Here is a 14,303-nt window from a genome sequence, read left to right as displayed (position 1 = left end):
CAATCATCCTCTCGGACAATACCTTCTTGGCTTTGACTTCCCTTGGTGTGTCTGTAATGTAGTTTACCGGTGGGTGGATTTAGGCTCCACTTGACACCAAGATGTTCGCCAGTTTGGGGTGAAGATTAGTGTGCATTTTTATTTTAATCCCAATCAAATTAATTCTCGACCGACGGGTCACAAGTTGCAACCCTGGTTGAACTAATGACTGGTGAAATAATAAAGCAAAGTAATACAAGAGCTGCTAATAAAATTGAGATATGGCTGAAATAAAAATAACTTCAAACTAAAACTATGAATATTTTACGCGCTATGTCTCGTTCATTTCCAAAGCCTTCATGCGTGAAGCAGAAAGTCTAGAAATTATAATAACAATAATAATAACAACAATAACAATGAAGAACACCTCGCATCGCAGGTATGCAACCTGTCTTGTCTAAACTAAACAACGGATACTGAATATGCACCCAAGGTGCCAGCAAGAATAAATAAATGTATCGAGAGCATGGGCACGATCAGAAATCTCTACACTTGTGAATATAGACCAAGTCACACCTTGGATTCACCAAGATCAACATCCTTTATGGGCGTGTTTTCCACTCCCTCTTTCAGTAATCTTAGTTCCTCTTCTGTCAAGCTGTTTTTTGAGCCGGCCACGATCTTTGCATTGGCCTGCTGTTTTTCTATCTCCACAGCCCAACTATAAATTACCATCCCAACAACTGCAGTAAGCATTCCCATGATATTCTTCACAGTCAGCTCAGAATCAAAGAGCAGCCACCCCAAAGTGAGGACGCACACTGTCTTCATGTGACCTAAAACCTGGAAGGAAACTGCCGAGAAACGTCCAATGCAAAGATATTGGCTCACGTTGCAGAACACAGCTAGAGAACATGAAAGGAGTATAAACAACTGCAGAAATTGCCATCAGTTAGTAATCTAATACACGTTCATCATGCAAGTATATTTTCGGTAGGTGTGTGTACAAGTGTGTAAAGCTTTCTTTCATTTTTCAGAAATAGCATGGAGGATGTCAAAATGCAATAATTATGCTGTTCATAAAGACTTACAATAGCACCAGAAGAATACTTGTATTCTAATATTAGTTTATCAGAAAGAAAATAGTCAACAAAAGGACCCAGCACGAGGAGAGAGGCAGCTTGAATTGGAGCTGTTTTGCTCAACAATTCAAAAGATCCAATTGAGTACTTCTTCTGCAAGGAGCCTATGGACTGCACCAACATAAAGTTTGTTAAAAATTCCATATATGCATCAATTTATAGATGGAAGTAAACCATGGAGGTCTTAAAGTAAACAAGAATAGTTATTGCAGTATAGCTTTTATATTGTAGTATAATAGTGCAACCCAAGGTACATAATAAACTTACATTGGGGCGAGTACAATAACATATACTACTCATAGAAGGCAAGATTTGACTTATACAGACACAGTACCCAAATTCCATCAAAGTATTATGGAAGCATGCATAAAGGACATAAAAGATGATATTGAACTCTCTGAAAAAAACATAACAGAAATTTTTTATCATTCATACTATAATTCCAATATAGATTCATTAATTTATTTCTCTGCTGAAAGAACTCAAGAAAGGGGACACAATGAGTGTAACTAAGCACAACAAACATAAATCTGCATGCTAATGTCTAAAGCATCAAAAGAATATCATTATTACCTCAGGGTAACAATTATTATAACTGTTTTTTTTTTTTTTAAGTAGAATTTGATATGAATATGTGGCAGGAGCATTATTTAGCCTCTCTCAACAAAGAGAGTATGTGAATAAAGTCTGTTGTTAGGGTTGTCTATATCATCTGTATTTGTAGAAGTCAAGATTATAGGGTTATCTCATTAAGATAGGAGGGGTGTGAAAAGTGAAATAAGGAGTCTAGATAGCAACACCCTGACCAAAAAAAAAAAAAAAAAATTAAAGTTGTATTAACTGTTAATCCATTTGGAAAATGTACAGAATGTAATACTCACAATTTGTTGCAATGAGGTAGAAACCACTGCTACACAAGCGCAAAGAAAACCTTTGGCATTAATTTTGACATCAGTCACAGTGCAAACACCCACTCCAATGACAACCACCACAACAGCCATTTTAACCTCCCTGCAATACTGCTTATTATGAAGGATCCATTCCATTACACATACCACTGGAATCATACTCAATTTTGAGATCTACACCAAAAAAAGTTAAGAAGGGTTAGATGCATTAAAAAAATTACTCTTGAAAGTAATAATACATAATATTATGCATAGCTAAGATGAATAAAGGGATATAGCCAAAGACTTCTAGCTCATCCCTTGTCATACCTTCCAGTGCAAACATCAATACTAATTTTCCACAGTTTAGATGTCATCAACAAGCTTTTTTTTTCTATCAAAACTGGACATGTATTCAAATAAGCCTACCCTGTATTCAAATGCTCATCCTAAAACAGTTGAAAGTTCACCGTTGATAGAAAATTAAATAAAACTATATTAGGTTGGGAAAGCTGCAGAGACTTGCTAATTTCTTCATGGCTTAGGCACATGGCTGTTTCAAACCCATCACACTACATTCTTTTGTTCTTTTGATAGGGAACAAAGATCATCATTCCTTCTTCCTCTCTCTCTCTCAATAACAAACAATTCTACCATCTCCTGCTAAGGAAAAACTTGGAGCAAGAATTGAATGCAAATGGCAAAGTAGAAGAGAATGTGTGATTGACAATTAAATTGATTCTTTTGCTTCAAAATTCAGCCACCGGCTTTCTATCAAATATAACAGATCATATATAAATGCATTGAGATGTGGTAGTACATTTCAACTTGATATATGTAATAATGCCACATCAGTTCTATCACAGACCAATCACAGATTCACAGTACTTATGATACGAAGGACTTGAAAAACAACATCTTACCTGATAAAATCCAACTGAATTGAGCATGAGACTCAAGTTCATCCCTGTAATAGACATATTAGCAACAATTGAAAACCAAATAAGCTCCCACAAAGGAACATGCTTTGATGAAGAGAGGCCAGTGGCATTCGAAATCATTCCCACTAGTGCCGTCACAGCAAAATGGAATCCAGTTAATGTTGTAGCTGGATAGTGAATAAAACAGCACACTTGTCAATTCATTAATTGTATACAAGAGAAACAGAATATACAATTGAGTTTTTTAATTAAAATTCTGCAATTAAAAGCAACAAATATAATAAAGATACAGAAGCACATTAAACCATTCACCATATATATCAATGCCTTTAAACACATAAGACCAAAAGGACCCTACAGGCAATCACTCAATCATCTAACATCACTTGCAAACATGCCTAGTATCAAGATAACATAAACTCTGTTTCCCAAACAAAAAATAGGGGCTAAGAAAAGAGAATTACACATATTTGCAAGATTGTATATGGATGATGCATGATTACCATTACAAAGATGGTGTTTATATCATAGTAAATTTGTTGAACTTCTTGAATGTCTTGATGATGTGATGTCAACTGTGCCAAGTGCTGTTGCAAACTTGCACCCTTTAGGTTGCAGCTTTTATTGGCAATGTTACCACTTAACATACATAGTATAGCCAGATTTTACACATTAAATAAAGAAGGATATTCTTGGATGCACTGAAGCGATCCAAAATTACAGATCCCCAACCCCAGCATTGGCACTTTAAGAAAATGAAATAAGAAGCAGCCCCTTGGAATCAGAAAGAAGGAACAGGGCAAACACCTTAGCTCAAAACTGAAACACAAATAAGAAAAGGGGACAAGTTCCGTCCCTAATAGATTATCCACTAATCACAAGTTGGCAACTTAAACCAAAAATCAATCACAGAAACGGCCAAATCTAACAATAGAACATAGCCATGAAACTGAAATCGTTGAAGCAGTAACACGAAATATGGGTAAAAAGGCACGCATACAGCCACAATTTGAAGTGAGACTAGAACATTGAAATTGGTTTAGAAGTAGAATAAAGGAGATGAAAGGGATAATTTGGTGCGAATTTAGCATGGCATTCATAGAAAAATAAAATATATAAATAATATGAGGTTAAGATCTGGTTAACATGCAACTCCACATAGATAGATAGATAGATAGATAGATAGATAGATATATTGAGTTACCAAAGGTGAAAGAGTAGCCATTGTTGGACATGAGCTGCTTGTTAGCCAAGATGATTCCCACAGAGCTGACGACATTCATCGCCCATGCTCCGACGTCGGACACCATGGAAGCTTTCTTGTCGGCTTCCATATTCTCAAGTAGAATGGGGAAAGATCCGCCCCTCCACGCACGCAGAAATTACAGAGGAGGGAGGGGGAGATGATTCTCTAATAGATCTCAAATGGAGGAACCGAACAAGTTGATAGATGCAATGGATTGAGAATAAGACGAGGAATAGAAGCTGTTACGATGAAGACGGTGAGGGAGGGAGGATGATTCCAAGAAGGGAGTGGAGAGAGAAAGAGACTGGTGTCAATTTATGCTTTTCTTCCAAAAATTAAGGTCCCTCTTTCTCTATGTCAAGTAACTGGAGGAGGCCATGTGATGTGGGTTGTATTCTCCAGCTGTCTGTATGTGCAATGCGCTCGAGAGAGAGAGAGAGAGAAGTGAAGGGGGGTAGATCTGAAATGGCAAATGGGAACACAGGGGGGAGGGGGTGGGCTTCCACCCCAGCCGAGAGAGAGATGTACGGTAGAGAAGGGCGGATCGGCGTTTGATGTTTCAAATCCTTTTCTCTTCTTCTTCCTCTTCTCTTCCCTAAATTTGACCCCTTCTTCTTTCAATATGACGACCGTCTGGCGTCTTCCTATACACGGAATATAGTAAATACGAGGTGGAGTATATTCCTTTCTTGTATCAAATAAATAAAAATAATAAATCTTGCATACCGTCACTCCCCTTTCCACTTCACCACACCTTTTTTTTTTTTTTAACCTCTTCTCGTCTTACTTTTCCTTATCATTTTTATATATTTAGATTAGACTATTCCTCTACTTTAAACTATTAGCACTATTTTGAAGAGACAAGAAATCACATTTTTAACTAATTCTTAGCCGATAAAGAAATTTAAAATGTGTAATAACAACATGAGACAACTGTCAACTACTCTACTTTAAAGTATTAGCACTATTTTGAATAGATTATCAAGAAATTACATTTTCGGCTAATTCTTAACTGGAAAGAAATTTAAAGTTTGTAATTAACAAAGTAAGACAACTGTCAACTACCTCTACTTTAAACTATTAGCACTATTTTGGAAAGATTATCAAGAAATCGCATTTTCAGCTAATTCTTAGTTGAGAAAGAAATTTAAAGTGTGTAATAACAAAGTAAGGCAACTGTCAACTACCATGTAGTGTGTGTTGGTTGTAAGTGAATAAGTCGATACACAATATATATATATATATATATATATATATATATATATATATATATATATATATATATATATATATATATATATATATATATATATAGAGAGAGAGAGAGAGAGAGAGAGAGAGAGAGAGAGAGAGAGAGAGGGGAGTTCAAGTGCGGCAGTGTTGTTAGGTGCAGCGGTGCGGTCAATTGCAGGCCATTAGATTAGATAATTCCAATGAATCATATTCATCAAGGCTTCTCCAATATTTTCGTGCACGTTTTCCCACTACGCGAACTGCAAGGCTAAAGTCGTCATTGGGCACCGAAATAGGGCAAATCACATTGTTGTGTGTTTTATTTGTGTAATTGGTGCATTATTAGCCTTACACTGGTGTATTTGTAGATTCCCGTTGGTGCCAAGTTTAGGTGCGACAACCCTTTCCCGTGCGGCTGCACTAATAGTTATACAAATATACACCATCCATGTTATAAAATGCACACAAAAAAAACATGCACAAATTAGGTGATGCAATTAGGTACGCATCACCAAAACACACCATTAGGTATGGATAAAAGAACCACACAGTGTTCAGAAATACACCATTAGGGGTAGGACGTTATATGGTGTATTTTTAGGTATGTTGTGTGTTTTTTTGTGTATTTCATTGTTGTGGGGGGTGACACTATAATTACCATAATAACACCCCCACTTAAATCTTAAGTAATTAACCACTGCCGTTAGATTAAACTGATTCAAGAGCCATATTATTTATATATATATATATATATATAAAGCCGCACTAGTTGCTCCTACACTACTTTTGGTGAGACTTGATCCCTAGTCATTCTTCCAAACTTTCACATCTATGACCAATGAGCTGCCCATGCAAGTTCACACTTATTAACCATAAATAAACATTTGGTTGGACAATACCATTTTGAAAATAAGTTTTAAATGGTTAAATATCAAATTAATTTTTAATAACTGTTCCACATGATCTACATTATCTCAATTGTCTTTGTTTCTAAAGAAGAAATGAACCATTAAATTACATAGTTTATTAAGACTCACTAGATCCGCATAGTTTATTAAAACCCACTAGAATAATAAGTGAGCTAACCATTCTCCTTTGTTCCAAGTTATGTTACTCCTAATTTAGAGATTGATGGATGGGGTAAGTCGCTTCCTAAATATTTATAATAAAGTTTATGAACTTATTTTTAGTTAGTTGGCTAGTCGAGTTGTGTCTCAAAGTATGTATATATATGAGAACATGTCTTCTCATAAGAAATTCGAAATCATCTTATTTGTTCATTTAGTTTGATTTAATAGTTAAAAAAAATAAAGAAAAATGGAAAAAACTAAAATAGAGTTTAGGGAAAATCACATTTATTTTCGTAAAATTTGAAAGTGTATCCATTGTTAACTAATAATGTGCACTTAAGTTAGTTGCTCTATTAACATTCTCTTCTTCTATATAGTTTATTTTTCACATACCATAATATTAATTTTCTATTTTCATCAATATTAGTCCATACAAAATAATGTATTTTCAATATTTAAATAATGTTCTTTCAATTTACAAATAATGTATTTTTAATATATTTAAAATGTACTTTATTTATAGTCCATACAATTGTATAGACCATGTAATAGAGCACATACAGGCATAAATTCGTGACAAGATGCCAAGGTGACACATAGGTTGACATAAGAGGTTATGATACGTAACCAGTCCAATAGCGTGGATACGGTTATTGGACAAAGATCTAATCTTATGATAGACGTTCAATTCCCACAAAGGTTGTTAGAGGTAAGGTTTAAAACACATTTTGTCTCCTTAACACTTAAAAGATTTAACTGTAATATTGAAACATTCTACAGTGAAATATGAAATTCCTTCATCTCTTTCGAAAATCGTCTCTATTATCATATTTGGTCAATCATTAATTTTGTTATTGGGTTAATTAATTCTTACGTTGAGTTAATTTTCTCCATAGATACGGAAAGCAATTCGAACATAATTGTCACAGGTCATGTGACAGAATTTCAGTTTTCCTTTGAATCTACAACAGGAATTTTGAGATACAATTACTTAACAGTTGGAGAAGGAGCTCGAAGAACTTGTTGCAGTAACCGCGCTGCAAGGCGTTGGCTTATTCCACCAACAACGCGTCCTCCAATGCTGCGTGCCTCAGGTTCTTGGAGTATCTGGTTATTAATGCTATTCAAGTTAGCTTCAAAATAATCACAAGTTCCTATTGAGTATTGAAGTACTACTTTACCAACACAAATTTTCTGGCAACAGAACATTTTTTAATAGATAGTATAGCAATAATTGGTCTGGATGTCTATCTTCAACAAATCTAATGGCTATTTTCCAAGTGCAAACTTATGTATAAAATAGTCAAAGTAAGCTATTCTCCTATAGAGTAACCTGTTTTTTTTTTTTTTTTTTTTTTTTTTTTTTTTTTTTTTTTTTGGGGGTATCATTCCATGACATATGAGTACAGATAGGGGTTCCTACTGTCATGAAATGCATATGCTCTTTAGGTGAACACCGCCAGACACAGCTTTATGAAATTTGATCAGTAAAATTTCAGGTTAAAAGCCAAACCTCTGCCTGGGTGAATGATTTTAAATGGGTGTTTGCAAGTTTTCATAGAACAATGAGCATAATATGAAAGTGAACCATTAAGGGATAGTTCTCTTAACATTACCAACCCGATCAGCAAGGCACCAACTAGGCAATTAATTCACAACTCATATACCATATGTTTTACATGAATGCAAATACTGACAGAGCTAAGTGCACAAGTTAATATAACTTGTTCCAATTGTTGAGAAAGCATATTCTGAATCATCTAAATAGTAGATGTCCAGGAATCATGAACAGACCATGCTATGCTAAATAAGGTTGTGATAGTTATTTCAGAGTGATGTATAACAAAGAAGATCCACTTATTTGTTTTCTGGATTTCATTAGGGCTGCAATGGAGAGATATCGGGGTAAGATAACTTAACCAACTTCTTTATATTATCAGAATTCAGAACTCAGAAAGCAAATAAAACCACTTGCACCCAGACACCAGACTAGAAATAGGCAAATAGCTTACCTGTAAAATAGGTTGTAGAAGGCTTGGGTCAAAACTCTCAGAGGATCGCAAAAGACCCCATATCCTAAATACTTGTGCCCTGAGATCCATCATGCTTTCCTGTTCAGCAGGATTCATCACAAGAGGACCGGCTGCATTGCCATTGAAGATAATAGTCCTCATCGGACCAGGGATGAAGTTATATGATTCAATAATTGAGCCCAGAATGACAGCTTCAGTGACACGAATAGCCTCTTTAGTCACCAAAACCCTCAATTCCTCACCGTCTGGACCCAATAATAACTTTAGGACAGGTTGTAAGGCATCTCTTGCAGAAAAATCTCGATCTTTCTTTCCCTGGACAAGCAGATTTTCAAGTCTATTCCACCTACAGCAAGGCAAGATGCAAAGAGTTAAAGAGTTACTCTGTAGACAGCACAAGTCCATCAAGTATTTACCAAGGAAACAGCAGCCAATACCAATAGGACATCAAATTGCGCACCTGAACTTTCCATCCTTAAAAAGCAACTCAATGAGAGCATCTCTAAGATATGGGTTCGGATCTGTAAGAAGCCTCTTAGCAAAATATGGATATGATGCCGCTAGCACTTTGAACTTAGGATCAGCATATAGAGCTAAGCCTTCCAAAACAGTGAGGGACCTTAGAATCAATGCATAATAAGCTGGAACTGCAAAAATTTCAACAAATTGAATCAGAAATGTTAGAAATAATGCAACTGACTGCATTTCTTTATATACAAGTGAAGCCATCTTGTTTACTTTCTCACTTATGGAATGTCAAAAACTTAGCAGGCTTTATTTGCAATAGATTATGAAGAATGATGATTGAAAATGAAGTAGCTTACCATTAAAGGGGTATTGATACAACACAGCACCCAAGCCATCAACAATTGTCTTAAAGTTAAGTTCACTCACAGTTGAGTTAAGTGCATCGTCAAAGAAATTTCGGAGTGCTGGTACAATTGGAGAAACATCTACATCAGGGGACAAAAAGTCTAATGCATAGTAGTCACGAGCCATAGCTTCATAGTCCCGATTAACCATGTGAACAACATGACCAATTATGGCAAATCTTGCTTCTTCAGGAGTTTCACTCATCATTCCAAAATCAAGAAATGCAAGCTTCCCCTCGGGAGTTGCCAAGAGATTTCCAGGATGAGGATCTGCATGAAAATAACCATACTCGAGCAGTTGTCTGAGACTACATTGGATGCCAGTGTTCACCAGATCCAAAACATTTAGCCCTTGTCTCTCAATGGCCTCTTGCTCATTCAATTTAACACCTTCCACCCACTCCATTGTTAAAACTTTCCCACTTGTGTAGTCCCAGAAAATGTCTGGGACAAGAACATCTTCTCTATCAGCATATAACTTTTTAAACCTCCTCGCATTTTGTCCTTCCTGCATAGACCTGCCAAAATTAACATTCAAACCCAGAGGAATATTGTGGAAGTTTTACTAAAACTGGAACTCTTCTAATTCAAACAAAGAAAAAAAATATATAATACATATGGTTCAAGATAAGTAAAAGAAGTGGTGGAAAAGCTAACCTGAACATAGTTGAGCTCTTGATAAACTCGACGAGCAAATTCATCAATAAGAGCAACAGCATCACTGGATATTATGTCAACATACTTGTTGATGAGAAAACCCAAGCCTCTTATAAGGTAAAAGTCTAATCCTATTGCTTCTTCAATACCAGGCCGTTGTACCTTAACAGCAACAACCTGACCAGAGAACTTCAGTTGAGCTTTATAAACTTGACCCAGACTGGCTGCAGCAATGGGATATGCAGATATAGAGGAGTAGATAGAATCGAGTGGACGTCCCAACTCCCTCTCAATACAGGAAAATGCTTCCACATCAGGAAAAGTTGGCAAAGCATCCTACTCAGAACCAATAAACAATCAGAAAGCAGGAGTCTAGTACAGTTCAATTATTTAAGATTCTGAATTTAATGAAAAGTCAGCATATCTCCAGAGGCATCTCAATTAAAATGAAGAAAAATATTCAAAAGGGACTTACTACTTGATATATGGTCCCTCAAGACTCCACGCAATCTTATTAAATTTATCCATGGAGCTAATTTACAAGGTGTCAAATTGAGCATGCGGGATCTAAGGTTGTCCTGAATTTTCATTACTACTTCGAACAGTCTTTTTGCCATTGAGCCCAAATGGATGGGATAAATTATACGGAGTATCAATTTATATTTTGCAGCAAGCCAAGCGGGGAAATGGCGAGCGAGAAGGAAAAGAAGTGATGTAAGTACCTGCAACTTAGAAAGCTCCTCAAGAAATTCCGGCGGACATAAATCAGGTCGGGTGGATAATCCTTGGCCAAGTTTAACAAAAGTAGGACCTAAATTGGTGAAAATCTCCCTTAGCTCAACGGCGCGTAATCTTCTATTCTGGTCCAGCTGGCCGTTCAATTGGTCGAGCCACAGGCTAAGGCCGAAAGAACCAAGCCCAGTGAATATCTCGAGAGCTCTGCTCAACACCTATTATCAAAGATTCAAAAATAAAAAGGAGATAAACTTATCATCATTCAGTTCAAAGTGTTAAGTTTCTGAGAGCCTTGCTACCTTGATGGGTCGAGGGCCATACTTAGCGGACAAGAGTTGTGGGCTATAAACTGAAGCGTTTGCTGCACGCGCCATTGCCCTAGCTTCAGCTTGCATATCGTCTGCTCGATCTCTACTGGATGGAATGGAGGAAGTGACTTCGCCTCGTTGCAGAGATTGCAAAGAACCATTACTGTTGTCAGACGACCGGTCTCTGATGGCTGGCACCTGTCTGGGTCCAGCCTCCACCAGGGCCGCTCGTACAAGATGTGTTTTCTTCTGTCTCCCCCTCTTCTTCTCCCATGAAAGAGTTGGGGAGCCAGAAACCCTAGCAACGCCAGGCGATGTCGGTAGAGCAAATGAAGGAGCGGCCTTCAAAGATACTGCGAAGGAACTCATCGCTTCGCCTGCCGATATGATTTCAGGATCTTCTAATTGACGGGCAGGGAGAACGCAGGAATGAGCTAGGACGACGAATCCACATCATTTTTGCTTTTACATTTATTCCTCGTAATTCTAATTTATTTTTCTGGTCCATATGGATTTAAATTTACTAATTTGTGTGTACCCCAGTACGCAAACGTCTTTGCATATCTATCATCGGATTACGGAATACCTTTTCTAAGAAACGACGCAAATGTTTATAAATAAATAAAGGGAAAATGTACAAAGGAATAGCAATTAAGTCACTGAACTTGCACAACATCGGGTCGTGTATGTCTGACGAAGCTGAACTGTGGGCTGTTCTAGTGGGGATACGAATGACAGCCAGATGTGGCGCTACGAAAGTTATGGTAGAAAGCGATTCGATGGGTACGATTAAGTGCATAAATATGTGTTTTAGATGTGGAAAAGGAAGCAACATTGTGCAGCTATGGTACGAGAATCAAATACTTTCCAAAGAGGTGAGCTTCAAGCACGTTGTGCGGGAAACAAACAGAGCTGTTAATAAGCTCGCTTCGGTCGCTTTGGACCATAATCTGAGGACACGGGAGCTTGGCACCCAGCCGCAGTGTGTGGATGATTTACTTTGGAAAGATAGGGTCGGTGCTCGTGTGAATCGCATGGCACCCGCGTGAAAACCCTTAGTTAGCTAACCCGGGCCTATGCCCTCACTCTGTATTCAAAAAAAAGTGAAGTAACTAAACTCGAATAAGTTTCAAATTGATTATTGAATTTGAAAAAAAAAAAGAGTAATTAGTATTTTGATCAGGTTAACTAGTTTTTTACGCGCATTGCGCGATTGTGATAATGTCAAATGTTTTTTTTAAAAAAATAAGTACTTTGAAGTATATCAAGGCAATATTATATTGGAATTGTTCATGCATAGATAGTTGAATGTTAAATTTGCGTATTTAAATAGGCAATTCTAAGTTTACAAATGCAAGATAATATAGTCAAGATTAATTATAATTGTCAATAAAATAATTGTATAGGTATGGTTGAAATCAAATACGGGATATAAGGGAGAGCAATTAAAAATTAGGGCATAAAATATTAAATATATACTAATGAAGAGCTAACTGCGGATTGTCAAACAAGAACATTGCGAGGTAGTTTTCCACTTCAATTTGTTGTGTGATTTAAATAAACGTTTTGTCAATAAATCCCCAAGTAGTTAATATGATTGGCTTAATTATATATTTTTTTATTTTTTTAAAACAATTATTATTATTATTATTATTATTTTTTGTGTATACCCTTAGGTCATTTTACATGTTAATCTAAACAGCTAATTTTTTCAAATATATTTTTACCGACGGTTGATATAATTCGCTGGTCAAATTCGTTAATATAATCCGCTAACTGCTGATTGTCAAACAAAGACATTGCAAGGTAGTTCTCACTTCAATTTGTTGTGTGATTTGAATACTCTCTTTGTCAACAAATCACTCAAGTAGTTAATATGATTGGCTTTATTAATTTTTTTTTTAAATTTTTTCATGGTATTAATAAAATACTTGGTAAATAAATATATAACATTATTTTGTATTATAACGTTGATATTTAATTTAAAAATAGTGCACAAAAAAAAATAGACAATGTAGTGAATATAATCAATTGGATGAATTTGAATGTAAAGAATTTTTACATTGGAGAAATATAAAAACAATATAACTAATAAAATTATTTCTCTTAATTAATTTATTGATAATGAATAATTTTTTTAAACAAAGATGTAGCGAATATAATCAATTGATGAATTGGAATTTAAAGAATTTTTATATTGGAGAAAAATAAATACAATAAAAGTAATGAAGTTATTTATTAATAATGAATATATATTTTTTTAATAAAGACATGGTAAACACATAATTCTAAATTAAAGAAATGCATATGTATTATTTTTTGTTGTAGCTACTAAACTACTAACTGCCTCTGCTAAGGATCAAACCTATTACCTCCCACTTAAGGAAACAACCAAATACCATTAGACCACAAGATCGTTGATATATATTATTATTTCGACAATTCTAATAAGAGCCAATAATGTTAGACCCTTAACTGGAAAAAAAATGTCGGTAGTATTGTTTCTTAAAATGAATGGTTCATATTATTTTGATTTTAGTATTTTTTTAATGATTTTTCTTATTTACCCTCTATTATATTATTTTCTTCCCTTAAATAACCTAAATTCCGTTAGTATAAACTTTAGTAACAGAATATTCCGTTAACTATTTATAAACTTTAACTTACTCATTAATTTCTATAAGAAAGGTCTTAGGTTCGAACCCCATCACACTTAGAGTTGGAATAATTGTTAAACATATACTACGAATATGTTAAAATGCATTAAAATATATATAATATAAAATTTAACATAAACTTTTGTCAAATAATTAGTCCGACTAAATAAATAACATTCAAAATTAAGTATCAAAGATTATAAATCAATAACTTTAAAAATCATTTGATTTTTATGCATTTAAAAAAATAGGTTAATTTTTTTTCGTTTAATTAATATTCTTTTGATTTTTTAGATCAGAACAAAACTTAATATTTCAATTATATTTTTGCATTATTGGTATGATTTAGGTCGTTATGGTATTAATATTTTTTGTATGCATTCTTATAATGGTACAATTGTACATTATTTTACAAATATTATACTATTATTTTTTTATTAGACAAAACTGTTCTTACATCATTGTCAGACCTGCGCGACCTTACTACAAAGTTATTGATCATAAATATAATCACTTGGACTCTAAAACGGTAGGACCATTTTC

The 14,303-nt window shown here is 35.0% G+C and overlaps 2 protein-coding genes across 2 annotated transcripts; both read right to left on the bottom strand.

Annotated features, from left to right (window-relative positions):
• Positions 1–261: 261 nt before the first annotated feature.
• On the bottom strand, positions 262–4,829 carry LOC109167424 (UDP-galactose transporter 2-like). Its single transcript, XM_019316440.1, has 5 exons — positions 4,154–4,829; positions 2,932–3,116; positions 2,003–2,203; positions 1,071–1,232; positions 262–912 (listed from the first exon to the last, which is right to left on the bottom strand). Exons 1-5 carry the CDS (start codon positions 4,281–4,283, stop codon positions 550–552), a joined length of 1,041 nt encoding a protein of 346 aa, XP_019171985.1. The 5' UTR covers positions 4,284–4,829; the 3' UTR covers positions 262–549.
• A 2,544-nt stretch (positions 4,830–7,373) lies between these two features.
• On the bottom strand, positions 7,374–11,591 carry LOC109167420 (uncharacterized aarF domain-containing protein kinase At1g79600, chloroplastic). The gene is made up of 7 exons (XM_019316436.1): positions 11,095–11,591; positions 10,783–11,010; positions 10,061–10,396; positions 9,356–9,911; positions 8,992–9,178; positions 8,511–8,877; positions 7,374–7,605 (listed from the first exon to the last, which is right to left on the bottom strand). The coding sequence occupies exons 1-7, from the start codon at positions 11,470–11,472 to the stop codon at positions 7,486–7,488; spliced, it is 2,172 nt and encodes a 723-aa protein (XP_019171981.1). The 5' UTR covers positions 11,473–11,591; the 3' UTR covers positions 7,374–7,485.
• Between the last annotated feature and the right edge of the window lie 2,712 nt (positions 11,592–14,303).

Source organism: Ipomoea nil, unplaced genomic scaffold (assembly GCF_001879475.1).
Source record: "Ipomoea nil cultivar Tokyo-kokei standard unplaced genomic scaffold, Asagao_1.1 scaffold0317, whole genome shotgun sequence".
Lineage (NCBI taxonomy): Eukaryota > Viridiplantae > Streptophyta > Magnoliopsida > Solanales > Convolvulaceae > Ipomoea > Ipomoea nil.
Note: the sequence above shows the minus strand (reverse complement) of the source record. Positions and strands in the feature narration are given on the sequence as shown.